Source organism: Perna viridis, chromosome 9 (genome assembly GCF_037379345.1).
Source record: "Perna viridis isolate PV_CMFRI_1.1 ecotype Kerala chromosome 9, ASM3737934v1, whole genome shotgun sequence".
NCBI classification, from domain to species: Eukaryota; Metazoa; Mollusca; class Bivalvia; order Mytilida; family Mytilidae; genus Perna; species Perna viridis.
Window position 1 is genome coordinate 7,307,909 of NC_142453.1, and position 15,486 is coordinate 7,323,394.

The 15,486-nt window shown below is 32.6% G+C and overlaps 1 protein-coding gene across 2 annotated transcripts; it reads right to left on the reverse strand.

Annotated features, from left to right (window-relative positions):
• Positions 1-1,756: 1,756 nt before the first annotated feature.
• LOC148606512 (Golgi SNAP receptor complex member 1-like) lies at positions 1,757-13,727 on the reverse strand. Of its 2 annotated transcripts, XM_088544819.1 has the most exons (9): positions 13,657-13,727; positions 11,799-11,901; positions 10,446-10,478; positions 8,816-8,900; positions 7,290-7,489; positions 6,618-6,689; positions 6,041-6,070; positions 5,503-5,585; positions 1,757-4,437 (listed from the first exon to the last, which is right to left on the reverse strand). In XM_088544819.1, exons 1-9 carry the CDS (start codon positions 13,682-13,684, stop codon positions 4,313-4,315), a joined length of 759 nt encoding a protein of 252 aa, XP_088400945.1. In that variant the 5' UTR covers positions 13,685-13,727; the 3' UTR covers positions 1,757-4,312. The 2 variants fall into 2 exon arrangements, with proteins under 2 accessions (XP_088400945.1, XP_088400947.1); XM_088544821.1 differs by lacking the exon at positions 10,446-10,478.
• Positions 13,728-15,486: the final 1,759 nt, after the last annotated feature.

A 15,486-nucleotide genomic window follows, 5' to 3' on the forward strand; every position in this document is an offset into this window, starting at 1 on the left:
AAGTTCATTTGCATTTACCTTCAAAAACTATTTTAACTGAGTATTTATCCTTGTAATTATACTGAAATAAAATCAATTTCAGCTTATGAACATAAGATTTTGCAAAACTGGACACTTTTCATCGATTTGAATTTTCCCACTAGTTTTACTTGATTAAACTTCCTGTTTATTAATTATTACTGGTAAATATTATTGATTGGATGAAAATTTTTACTGACAAGTGTGTTTATTTAATATTGGTTGACACATCACTGCAAGAACTAAATTCCCTAAATGCCTTTTATTACTAAACATCTTTCAAGTCCAAAATAAATCCCTAAAATTTCAGTTGATTTGAAGGCTAATCTTAATTTTATTTTGCAGAAATTATAGAATATTATTGAGCTGAACAATTGCCAGAAACATAATTAGTGGTTATAAAAGAGATATTGAATGCTATAAAAGGAACTACATTTGAACTATATTTTTGTGTAGAGTTCAGAAATAGTAGGAAATTTCCAGGCAAAATTGTGACATAAGGTATTGTTATCCTGAAGGATCAAAAAGCCAAAAAGTTAATGGACAACGATGGACAAGTAGTGATGGCAATAGGGTCAAGTGAGCCGGTAAGGACAATAACTTAAACATGGCTTAACAGATTTCAAAAAAAAATTGCCCACAGAAATCTCATCATGCACGAATCCACACACACAGATTGTTAAAGATAACATAAGGAACATTCAACTAAAGCTCTTACAACCTGTCCAGTGGTTTCAGAGGAGTAGATGTTTGAAAGTGTTTACAAACTACAACAACAACAGACATTTAGTGATGGCAATAGCTCACATGACCCTTCAGCTTAGGTGAGCTAACATTTTGCCACTTATTTTCAAAGGGGGATGGGCCAAAAACCTCTAACTATAGGGTCTTCCACCATGTCCCAAGGAACAATGTCTTAAAATTTTACCCAAATTACTGTAATGTAAATAAATGAAAGTTAAACAGACATAAATAACAAAAATAGCATTGTACCATTATCGGGCACAATTTATACCATTATCAGTGTTCTAGCTAGGATTTGAAAATAGAGGGGTGCAGAGAAGAGGGCACTTCAACACGAAGCATATTTTTTTAACAAAAAAGGGACATTGATTTTTGTATGTTTGTGTTAAGTCAGTAATTAGTATTCTTATTGCTTACCTGCCAACTTTTGAAAAATGAAGGTCGCATTATAGTTTGCAAACTGAGTAAATTTGACTGCATGATTAATATATGCATGACACCCTTATTGTATTGAAAGACCTTTCTCAGATGACCAAGTGGTTTCAGGAATTTAAAACATAATATAGAGGTGAGTAATTTATGGGGCATATTTTATACCATTACAGGGCATATTTCATACCACTATGGGACATATTTTTTACCATTATGGGGCATATTTTATACCATTATGGGACATATTTTATACCATCATGGGATGTATCTTATACCATTCTGGGGCATATTTTATACCATTACGGGGCATATTTCATACCACTATGGGACATATTTATACCATTTTGGGTAATATTTTATACCATTTTGGGCATATTTTATACCATTATGGGGTATAGTTTATACCATCATGGGACATATCTTATACCATTCTGGGGCATATTTTATACCATTCTGGGGCATATTTTTACCACTATGGGCCATATTTTATACCATTCTGGAGCATATTTTTTACCATTATGGGGCATATATTTTTTTGTTGTTGTATAAGAAAGGACAAAAATTTACTTGAATCTTTTTATTTATTTTTATCTACAATATGTACAACTGAATAAATAAATTTATAACAATACAATAATGTACAAATGTTTAATAAGAAAAAGTTCAGATATCCATTTGGAGTGATCCCCTTCAAAGAAATGAATTATGATAAATGCCCTATATGGAATGACAGCTTATGAATTTGACAGGTTAAAAACAATCTCAAATAAAGTTTGTCCTTGGATCCTTCCTGAACTGAACTTTTGACCAATCAGATGGCTGGAAATCAAAGATATAAGAAAATTTTAATAGATTTATCATGTAACTGGGCCCTATTTTTCAGGCTCATTTTATGACGCATACAGCATTCAAAATTTGACAAGGATATCATATTGACCTATAGCTATGGTTTTGTATATAAATAAGATGATATGAAACATTATACTATAATTGAACTATGGAAAATTGACAAAATGAAAATTGTGACGTTAGGAATGGAAAGTCAGAACAAAACATGGATAAATGAAATGACTAATTAGCAGTATGGTTTAGCTCATGGAGCCAGTAAATGTAAATACTAATGAGACAGAAAATGTTTGTGACACCATTTACCATGATCAGACCTCCCCATAAAGAAAGTAAAATCAAGCTTGCATCAATGAACAACCCACATGTACTTACTATTCTATTGTTACAAAGATCCCACACTTCTACCATCATTACACGGCATTCGTTCGTAAATAATGTATAAGAACTAACAAGAAGAATACTATAATTGTACATGTATTCAAGGTGTACTTATTTTCCTGAATTTTATTACCAGCAATTAATCACAAAAAACAAGTACCCGCTAATATGTGTAATTTGTGTGGCACACGTGTACACAAATTTGTGGCATTTTTACCTGTGTACAATTTAGCATATGATATCTTTCAACATAACTTACCCAAACAAAAATGTTTGAAAAAGACCAATCACAAAAATATTTACCAACATGAACTAGTACATGTACTAATACAGTATATAAACACAAGACATACTATTCACTCACCATTCAAATACACAAAACACTTGGAATGTTGAAAAAGGTATTATGCACTTATTTTCAAATCACACTCATACAAACATAGTTAATTTCAGATAACACAAGTAGAAAATATAATTTCACTAGTAGTTTCACAGCACAAGTATACATAATACTAAAACAGTCAATTTCAATTTGATTACAACAAAGTAGAAAAATAAAATTTAACAAGAGCACTCAATTTAGAAGTCAAAGGAAACATGAAGTAAAATAAGTCAAGACAAAACAGCTGTGCTCCAGCTTATGCTGTACATATTTAATCCTAATTTCAATGTTCAAAGTCCCATAACCTTGATAAAAATAGGGCATTATTTGAACATCAAGTGATACCTCCCCCCAATGTTAAGGTGGGTAGCAAAATGTTCAAAATGACCTTACTGGAAACTTACATTTTGACTTTGCTGAAAATTTAACTTTACCTGTATTTAATGGTACATAACAAATGTACAAAGTTTCAGAAAAATTCACTGATCCGTTCTCAAGTTATCACGGAAACCGTCGGGGGATGGACAAACATATGGATCAAATTTGTCAATTGTTTTTCAGATTAGATGTGGACAGACATGGATATACAATGATACTTGAAATTCTTTCAAAAAATGAGCATATAAAAAATATTTCCATGTTAAATAGAAACCATAACTTAAAATGCTTCTATCAGTACATAAAAATGGAAAACCCTAAGAATATAAATACATTTTATAACAGCAACACAAACAGATACATTGTACAGAAAACTTTTTTAAATATTACAACATCAATCACAATGTGCAATAGTCCTTTTTTATATTCCAGACTTTGACCTCATTTTTTAAATTCTAAGCAAAGGGAAGTAACTCTATAACCCAACAGACAAGTTTACTGTCTAATTGGAGCAATGGACAGCAAAAGGCTTCAAATTGAAATATGTCTTTTATTATGGCTACAGTAAGTACTTGAATACTTTGAAATAACTTATTTTTAAACCATTTAGGTACTTATGGATGTGAAAAGAGTTTTAGTTTCAAGGAAAAGTGTTTACTGTTCTTCCTTTTCCCCAATGAGACTGTCAACAATGTAGTCGTGGATTATGCCTCTTTGCAATACTTGTTAAAATGGCTTTCATTCCGTAAATATTAAAAAGGACTATTCCAACATCACAGAAAACCTACTTAGTGACAGCAGCTTTATCCCCAAAAAATTGAATTCCAATAAATTTTTTGTGTGATTAAAATATTCAACTTATATCGACACAACATACTATATTGTATGTTTATAGGTTTAATACATCGAGCTTTTTAACATTGCAATTTTCATACATGCTGTTCTCAAATCTTCTCTTTTTATATTACATTTGTAGTCTCACTAACAAAGTAGAAAGTTACAAATAGAGAGTTTTTGTCCAAAAATTACAACAAAATGCACCAGTGATATGATATACAATGCAATGTCATCACTTATGATAAATAAAGAATCACATTTTTAATTTAAAAAAAAAGATAGAAATAGTTTGTACTAGTGAAAAGCATACAACAATAAAATGATTATACATGTTGCTATCACGCTAGCTAAAATGATTGTGTCTCTTCTCTTACGCAGGTTTATTTTCTGCATCAATGAGTTTATCAATGGAAAGCGATCTGGTATTCAGTTAAGAAAGTAATACAAACATAAAGACATACTCCCACTTACATCCAACTGCAAATTAAATTGCTTTATAATCTATATAAAGCCACATACCAAATTAAAATCAATCCATTCATCTGAAGTTGTGCAAACTGCAGTGAAATTTGGGTGGTTGGAATGATGGAGAGATGGAGAGGTTGATAAAAGGATTGTTTAAATGCAGTTTATGTTGCAGCATAAACCGACCCAAAGTCGTATATATCCCATATTATAACCAGCAATAGAAAACAGTTCTTATATTTTAATTAAAAAAAAACACCAGAAAACAAAAATAAAATCACAATTTATTGTTTTTATAATATGAAACCAACATTTTTTCAATGCAGATCATTATTATCAACTGTCAACTAATTGCACCATTTGTGATTTACATGCCATTTTTTTCTGTGTTTTGGGATACCTCATTGGAGTAGTTCTGTAGTTAAGAGAGCATGGCTAAAATACCAAGTTAGGTTCTATAAAATGGACAACGTTGCTCGATAACACTGAACTATTCAGAATTTAACAAAATTAAAATATTCCACTATACTACCACTAATAGTCATCGTGTGAGGGTATGTTAAAATAGACATACACGTAGAAGTCACGAGAGTTGACTTTTGAAAAGCATGTCAATACTCTCTACAGAAATAAATCTTTCCACACTAGTTTGGCACAAGTAAAGTCTTTATGATTAACAGACTTTATTCAATCTTAATCCTCGTTTTGTTCTTCCCAAATTCAATAAAGAAATTTAAATACAATGTATTGACGCTTTATGTAATGGAATAATCACAGTGGCTGATTTCGTTGAAGGACAATATACCCCCAAATGAAAATGAATGATAGAACTACTGATAGATTTACATCCAGATGTTCTTCCTAGCAATTTTGTATACTTTCAAATTTTGTACAAGTAAAGCTGATCTTACATTATTTGACTAGATAAATTCTGATGTTCCTGAACCTGTCTTGAATTGTCTTTCTTATTCCCTAAAACTTAACCAACAAACCTGTCAGATTTTTTTGTAAAAGGATACTTGCTAATGAGTTCATTTTCTGTGTGATTGTTCCCAATACTTTTCTCTGTGACTGTAGGTTATCTTTTGTTGCTATTGCTATACTGTAAAACAAACAAAAAAAACCATCAGTTCATAAGTTAATTTCAGTAACTCCCCTTCTGATTGGATAAAAAAAATATAACATTCATTCCTTAAATAAATCTACCACATAAATTTCTACACTAGACAAAACAAGGTTCTACTAATACAAAACTTCATCTATCATTCTTTACAGCTTTATCAAACTTCATAAGCAGTTATAAGATTTTCCCACTGATTATACCACTCAATATTTTCTATCTCAGGCTATTGCAGTGATACTGAAAAATATCAGCAATTTCTAAAGACAACAATTGTGTGTAATTGTGTTGTTGCCAGTGATCAATCATGGTATGTCTCTTTCAGTGCTATAAAGCAGTGACTACTAATGTTTCAGTCTTAGGTATGATCTGGCTTTATGCATAGTGATGCACTGTTTAAATGTTAACACTAACTGTTAATAGGTTTGAATTATTACCTGATTTGGTCATCTATCATTTTTTCTGAACTGAAATAAACAAAAACGAAAATGTTAAACTTTCAACAAGTATAATAAAGTAAATGGTAGTAGAAATATACAGTAACATCAAAGCTAAATTTACCAAAACTATATACGAACAAGAATGGATATGTCAAAGAGACACCACTCCCACACCAACTAGGATGAAAAACGTCAACTCATGGCCACCAATAGGTCTTCAATGAATGACTAGGGAACCCTTACACCACAGAGCAGACTGCAGACTGCAATGGCAAAGGAATATGATGTTTTTGAGGAACTACATGCAAGTTCAAGATTGAAAACTAGAGGCTAATGAGCCTGAATCACTCACTTGGCTTGATAAGCAACATTCTACTTTTAGTAAAAGCTGCTATGTTTTTTCTTGAATAAAAATTCCTAACATTCATAGCTAAGGAACAATCATATCAACTTTCATTTAATTCTGTCCTGCAGTTTCTGAATTGATAATTTTTGTAAGTTATTACATTAAAAATAGGGAAAAGATGTCGTTTACTAACTCCAACATCGCTTAAAAAAATTACAATTAACTTACTTTCGTATGTGTTCATGCTCTTTTAAATACATATCTGTTCTTCTGTTGAGCCCAGAGGAATTTTTATATGCACTGTGGAAGAAGAGAGTACATTAAATAAAGCAACAGAAAAAGATGCCATGCAAAAAAATAAATACTCTCTTAAATGTATGACATATAAAGACAAACTAAGTTCTAATATACCTATATTGTATTCATTATCTGGGCACCTAGTTTTTAGTAGAGTTCATATTGTTTGTTTCTGTGTTCACTTATTTGAAGATTTATATTTGCTGTTTTGTGAAGTCAAAAAAGGAGTAATGACAGCTAGAAACACAGGCAATAAACATACTTTTGAATATAAAAATAGGAAATGTGGAATGTTTTCCAATGAGATATTCATCTACCGAATGCCAAGCAACGAACAATTAAATAAATACAGGTCACCACACAATCTTCAATAATAAACTTTGAAAATGAAAAGAAAAATAAAGTGTTAGTATGTATCATAAAGATATGTCTGGTAACCCAGAATTAAGCTCTGTTTGACTTTAACTTGCCCATCCAAAAAAAATTCTGGCTACAGGAATGTGGGAAAATGCTTATTGTGACCCAAGGATGTATATTAGCATAGTTAGTACAAGTTAGAATAGCAGAAATGGCTGAAATCCTCAATTAAGATAAAATTTTCACCTTATATCTCTCCTAACAGAGCCTAAAAGATCTTCTCTTTCCTTGATGGCAGAAATATTAGCTTTGGTTTTCTGAAACTCGTGTGAATAATCCTGTAAAATATCCCTGTGTCTCTGTAGTGTGTGAAGGAGGGCAGCACTGGGCGAGCTCATACTGATATTCTGTGTGTAGTCAGACATACGATCATTCACATCTTGTAACTGAAAGGAAAAAAACACATTGAATAGTTACATTGATATTTTAGCCAAATTTTCGATTGGTTAAAAGTAGATACTGAAAATATTGTATCATTAACCGAATTTAGTTTTTTTTTCTTTTTGGTGAACATGTAAGAGGGAAAACAGTCCCAGCAAAATTGTTTTGTTATGCAAAAATACAATGCAAGATTTCAAACACAAGCACACAAATATTTGCAAATTAATTCATGTAATGATAGACTCTATAATTTGAAACAACAGGAAGATTTCACATCTAACCACACTGACAACCAACTGAACTTGATGCCCAATGGATTTTATACTCACATGCGAAAGAAACCACTGATGAAGTAGCAATATGATGCCACCTCAGTTTTTTGTGAGTGTTCATGTTGCAATCAGCAACTAGTCTAGTTTTTGTATGCCGTCTTGTTTTCCTGACCTTCAGTTTTTTTTTTGTACATGTATTTTGTTCTGTTTGCTACATTGTGTTTGCAGTTCACCTCTGTTTCCTGTTTCACAATTTTAATGGATTTTGTTTTACTTTTGTTCCTTCTATACTTATTTTATTTTTTAGTTTTATTTTTTGTCCATGATTTAATTTAACAAAAAATTTATTCATTTCTAAAAACAGGTAAGCTAAATGGGGTATGATGAATTCCAAAATCTGGGTGTCATGCAAATGTGTAATAAATATATATTAAACTGACAATGTAGATCTTCTAACATTTTTTTGTTTACAAAAAATATTTTACTGGTTAATACTGGCTTAGCTGCAAGTGTTAAAGTCATCTAGAATTATAATAAATATAACATTCACATTTGTAACAATGAAACTATTTTTACTTTGAAATAAAAATACATTTCTGACAAAAAGAAAGTCAAAAATAGGGCTTTTTATTTTTAATAGTCTTTGTAAGAATCACACAAAATCTAAAAAAATATGATACAACCCAAAAAGGCTACATATTTTTATTTTTGTAATTAAGTTGTTTTATGGGTCTATATTATGAAATGTGTAATTATTCATTCCAATTTGTCTGCTCTTAGAAGATAATCAACATTGAAAATCCAATAGCTTCTATTGTATTTGAGTGTCATTTACAGAGTTATCTCCCTTATTTTTGAAATCTACAGTGCATTCTACATAATTTTTATCTCAAAAGAACACGGGTTATTAAAAAACCGAATTTTAATTATTGTTTACTATGGCCAAACATCAAAAATAAATATATGTAGGCTTTTCTCCCATGAATCACATTTTGCATGATTCTTAGCTGGAGTGCTACTTAACATTACAAAATGTACTTATGAAATATATTAGCTAACCTTTGAAAGAAGTTGTTCAATCTGCATAGCCATGGATTCAAACATATGTTCACTGCTGGATTTGTTTATAAGTGGAGCGGACTCACTGAAATTGAATAAATAAACACAAATATATTTTTCTGTAAATTAAGTTGCCCGTAAATGTAGTAAATTTAGAATTTAATTCATTTAAATTTTACCTTTTGAATAAATCAATTATCAATCAATATACAGTCATGTATTAATAAATATTCATGAACTACATTTGTACATGTGGTACAATTTACCAGTTTCCTTTTCCCAGTCTATTTTTTGTATTTTTTTTCTATACAGATTAAACTGCTCCAAAAATACTCCGTCACAGTGCATGGCAATGAAATTATTTCACCAAAATAATATGAAAAATCTTGTCTTTCTTTCTCAATTCTGAAGGTACAATGTACAATCAGTCACATTATATTGTAAAGTGGTGGCTAATATCATATTGTTTCACCCACTTCCTGATTCTTACAGAGACTGACACTTATTTCTTGTAATGGACAAGCTAATACTGCTAACCAATAAACACATTTTGATTAAAGTTTAAACTAAGCATACCTGCATTTCTAAGCCATATTTTACTGAAGGAAAATGGCTCCAATATCCATGCATGCACAAGTTTGAATGTGTATATGAATAATGAAATAAATGAATATAAGTATCATACATGTCAAAGAATATGCAAGAAACTCCCTTGATGGAAACTGGATTAAGGCAATAAGGCTATATACATCCCTTGGACTTAATTCAAAAAAGGCCATACAGAAAACAGGGCTGATTTACAAAGTGGAAAGAGGCAAAATCAGAAGTAAATAAAAGACAAAAACAGAATCTGAATTTGAAATAATGGAATTCCAATAAAAAGCAAAAAAAAATTCATCCCTGAGAAAATTCCATGAGCCATTACAGCATTTCAATGAAGTATGACTGCAAATTAAAGGATTTTTTGGCCCCAATTTACCAAAATACAAGGGTAAAAGAAAAGAATAAAAAGCAATGTCCCCAACTCTTCTAGAATGATTCCTGATATGATGTGCTGATTTCCAATTAAAAAAAAAACACAACAAAAGGATACAGTAAAACCTGCCTACACTGAACCATTTTGGGCTTCAATACTGATTCGATTAGACAGGTGTTTGGTTTAGACAGGTATTTGGTTTAACAACATGTTTGGTTTAACAAGCTTCAAAATACATTCAAATTGATTGATAGAGACTTATATATATTGTCTCATCTATACAGGTTTTGGGATTATTCAGGGTTCAGTTTAGACAGGTTTCACTACCACCATCAATTACTGTGAAAGTACTTCAGTTCGTGAATACCAATTTTCCTGATTAGAGCAAAAAAAGCATGAATTCATACATTCTTGAATTTGCGGATTTGAAAACTATCATACAAATGAATGGGAAATTTTCTTATCATTGAAAACAAAATTTAGTGGTTTACCAAACCCACAAAAACCACAAAATTTAGTACACCATGAACAATAATTCTTTCACAGTAAACCACATGTTTATGGCAACTTGAGTTCTAAACATGCACAATATCAAAATTCTATTTATAGCATTATGGATATGAATTAAGGTTGACCCAGTGGCACACTTGTTACCTTTTTGGTAATGTTTCTCCGAGATTTTGCTTGCTAAGGTATAAAAATTTTGTTTGAATTCACAGTCAAAATAAAACCTTTCAAGAAGGCAATGCATAAATATAGTAAAGCCAATTTTTGCCCAAAATGTCTTTGACTTATTACAGAACTTTCAAAAATGTTAAGAAATGGATGAAACTAAACACAAAAATGAATATTCAAGGAATGGGTACTCAGCTTTAAAAATTAGAGCATTATTTTATATACATGTAATAATAATACATGTATAATGTCATGTAAGAGTAATCAAGGGAACCAAGGTTATAGCAGTAATCAAAAGAATGTAATCCAGAGACAAAGACCAGACATGGGAAACAGACATACACAACAAAGAACATAAAGTTTTTAGTTGTGACAGCTTTAAGATGCTTATTGGTAATTGCAAAGTAATGGCAAAATATTTCTTAATGGGGGATGGCAATTGAAATCAACTGTACAGACTTGAAGATCTGTATGTATACATGTACATTCAAAATCACTCTAGGTAGTATACAACTTATAATAATGCAAGTACATGTATTTGTATTTGTGGTATAAGGTATTCCCAACTTGAGAATAGGTAGAAGAAAGCCTTTAAGATTGGTCTATACTCTGTCTACAGTAGGAAATGTAGATAATGCCCTAAAACATGGTTTAGAAGGATCTATTAATGAGGAGTAGGTAGATAAAGTCCCTTGAGAAGGATCAGATATGTCTACTATTGAGAAGTAAATGTAGGTAGATGAAGCCCCTATTATTATTGAAGGGTCTATTATCATCAATGCAAACTTTCCTGCTAGAATGACTGTGTAAAGTCAGTACATGAATGGTCCTGTAAAATCCATTAAATATCATCTTGATAATTTCATTTACATCAATTATTCTTACGAAAAAAGTTACTGTTACTTTTATTAAAGTTAAAATATAGCAACTACATGTACATGTACATTTACCTAACCAATCAAGTTAATTACATTTACTTCACTTGTACAAGGATTCATCAATCAGTTAGCAAAAAGACAAAGGCAGGTGAAGTCCCACGCTACATTTAATGTACTGGCATGTTCATTTACCCCTATGGTATTAAGTATCCATAAAAACGAGATCTACATAAAACACCTGATAAAAACAATGACTTTTCAAATGGGATTTAACATGCATGTACATAAACCAACAAAATACCATTGTTTCTTACTATCATATTCAGCCAAATATTTACTATTTTCAAATATTTCTGGTAGCTAAACTTAGATTTTTTCAAAACTATTTTGGCACCAAATTATGACATGTTTCATTAAAAACAACAGCTACCCGAACATATAATTTTAAACTGACCTTCCGTAATCATTTTGTGATGAATAGTTTGTTCCCAGCTTACTAAAGGACACAAGTTTCAGATCTATTTCATTTTCAAGTTGTCTGGCTTGTTTACGTAAATCTACAATGAAACAATTATAATACATTTTTGTACCAGTACATTGCACAGAAAACATATTACACTATCCCAGGGGTAGAAATAAGAAAATTGGTGCAACTGACCCAACTGGTCAATCTGGCAAGCTTGGCTGAAAATGAACTAGGCTGGAGTAAAGTTTACTTGCTTCATGATATGTTGGAAAAACATCTTCCAAAATTAGGTCGCTAGGCAGGCAAGCACTGTTTGACTTAAACTTGCCAATCATGAAATTTGCTTGCCGTGAGCCATCGGGAGTGTGCATATTTTTACCCCTGCCATCCTGATATCCTAATATAAAAGTACATGTTAAACACTGAAGCTTTTTACTGAATATGTGTATTTGTACTTCTTTTGTTGTAATTTTTGTCATGATCATTGTGGTTTAAAAAGAGTTATATGGTTTAATTTGCTTGGAACTGTTATCATTATGGTTTTGCTGTTACTATGCTATCTTTGTTTTACTGAAGACAAGCCAAACTTTTTTGTTTTGTTCAAATTTAAAAATCAAGTTTGTTCAATAAACTGCTGCAGCAAAGGATTTCAAGGAATGCTTGATTTTCTCATCAAATACAAAATGTAGGGAATTCAGTCTTCTCTTATTTTGTCAAGTTCTCATGTGTGAAGGTGAATAAAATATATAAGCTCTCTGAAGTACATCTTAGAGGTTGGATGAACAGAATCCTAACCTGTTACATTATAACTATAAATTTCCAACCAATGAAATCACTAAAATTTTATTTCTGACTATCTATAAATGATACCCAGTTTCCAACTGGTGGTGGTCCAAGGTAGGGGACAATCAATTTCTGATGCAGGACCTATGCCGTTTTCATGGTTAAACAGTAGTCGGATACCCAAGGCTTGTCAAAAGAGAGATGGGCCAGTAAAATGAACTACTACAGGCCAACAGTCACTTTATAAAAATTTTCGGAAAAAATGTATTCTGGGTCTGTGAACTGGAAAGTTAGTTGTGAAGACTGCCTATGAAATTCCATTTACCTGGATAATTGACCTTCAACCCTTTTAATTGACACTTTATTGCCAGGCGCAATAAAATGATGCATAAATGATGCTCTAAAACGCTATCTCCGTGGAGCTTCGCCCCCCCATCCCCCCCTGGACCCCCTACCAGGGCTTGGCCCCCAGACCCCCTGCCGTAATTTTGCCTACACTTCAATTTGGCCTCAGCTACGTGCCTGATTGCAGACTTTCAATTGGACCATTTTGCTATGGAACTTGGAAAAGTCCAGTGGGATCTTTAATAATTGAAAATAAATTTGAAACCCAGATAGCTCATAGAGCACACTGTCATGTTGGTAACTTTGTGGGTAATTTGACTTTGAATTTTGAACTATTATTTTAACCAGCGGTACTAGATACAGTGCATTGTTGTATGTGTAAACAAGAACCACATTTAATAATCATTTAACTACACATAAAGATATAACCACAATGTTTTTATATCTACAATTTAAATAATTTTTTCTACTATCAGACTAGAGTGTTAAGAGTATTAAAATAATATTTTGTGAGCTCTAATTAAAAAAAAAACATTTTTGCCATTTGTGTAAATGTTTGCAAGGAAAAACAACTTCAGGATACAGTTTGTTTAGGACTGAATTCGTGTATTTGGGCAACAAATGAGGCTGTGAAAACATGTATTTGTAAATGAATATGTATCTCAGTATTCCATTTAAGGAATTAATGGCAAATTATTTTCTACGACGCTATTTTCACCTTCCCAAAGGTTTCCCATATCTGCCATTACTTCCACGGTGTCGATATCTCGCGAGATTTTCTAATTTTAAAATTTTGACGGATTAGATACGATTTTGTTTTCGTGTTGGGTTTAGCACAGATTTGAATCAAAAGTACATCCTGGCACGCTAGAACATTTGACAGTTTTTCTAAATTTGTCAGTCCATCAAAGAGTGGAAATGTCTCAGTAATATTGTCCTAAAGTTCGCAACTAATATCGCCATACAATGGACATTCAAGCAGGATCGACGTGTTCATCGGTTTCGATAATATCACTACACACACAGCAAGTTCTTTCATTCTTTTGTAAACGTATAAAACGTCCTGTTTCCATCCGTAGTGGTGCAACACACATCTTAATTGTGCAAATGAGCAGAAGATTGTATTTCTTTGAAATAAAGTTCGCATCCTGTATCAGTTTTGAATGTTCTATATGTTCTAAGTTTATTACCACCACTAACACCACGTCTTGAAGTATCACGATTCATATCATTCCACTTATGAAAGTTTGTTCTCTATTACGGTAATTTCATGTACGCACAGATTATGAACGTTAGTGTTACTGTACCAAATGACGATACTGCATTTCTCAAATTGCTGGTAGAGTCTATAATTCGCTTTTGCATATCTTGTGACCCCAAAAGTCAGCATTTGCCCAATCGTCGATTCTTGTTTAATCCGTCATCCTCACAATGGTACGCCAGTCTATATCGTTTTAAAGAATTTAATTGGTAGTAAATTTATTGATACACACAAAAAAAAACAGTCCAAAAGGGTCCAAGTCCCTAGTTTTAAAAAGAACGGAAATAAAGAAACTCCTTATACGACACGCAAATGAGTAGCAGCATATCTCAAAGAAGGTAAGTAATTGCTCTCTAGTCAGAGGTACCTGATGAGGCAAGTAACTATAACAACTCCTGTCTGTGGTCTTCTGACTTTTTTGTGTTTTGACTTGTGATTGAAGTGATTCATCAATGTGCACAAACAACAGCTTGCCCCCTAGTTGTATAGCAGTGGCGGATCCAGTGGGGGTGCTGGGGCTTGACATGTTATTTTTCATTTGAAAAATTGTCATTTTCATGTCGGTTAATTGACAAAATATTGCAGATAATATTCTTGCACCCCCTTTTTCTGAGGAGTCCCAGCTGGCACCCCTCCATTCCAAAGTGTCTGAAACCGCCCTTGTATGGCTAGGTGTGATGATTAACTTTGCTCAATAGACACCACGGAGGTATTGACACATCTGAATGACTGATTTTTCTCCAACCTTGGCTTTTTTATAGTTACTTGTAGTGCAATATCTTGGTGTATCGACCTTGCACACCTCTCCTCATCAACTTATGACGATTTTCAGATACTTTTATACTCTCATTTACGATTTAAATTTTGCCCCGTGCGGGTCCGGGTGTCGAAAGGATATGCCCGCAGCAGTGCTAAGCTTGTCGTAAAAGGCGACTAAATAGTGCTTAGAAACCTGGCCGGGGGCTAAGGCGCTCAGCCCACAGAGCAAATGGGTTGTGTGCCCCAGGTGGTGGAATGAGACAACCCTGGCATGTTCATGCTGGGGTCGTCATGCCATAATACGGGAAACCTGATGGCAAACCATAGTGGTGCACTGTGCTGGGAAATATGCCACGTTCCTCGCATGTTAAAGAACCCTGCTGTGGTATTCGATATGAGTAGGAACCTTTGCGCTTCGCACAGGAGGCTCAATTGCCCGACTCTACCCATCCCTCCAATCAAAATTTGTCGACCCTATTATCTTTGTGTCCCATGCATTTTTTCATACTATCATCATAATTTCATGTT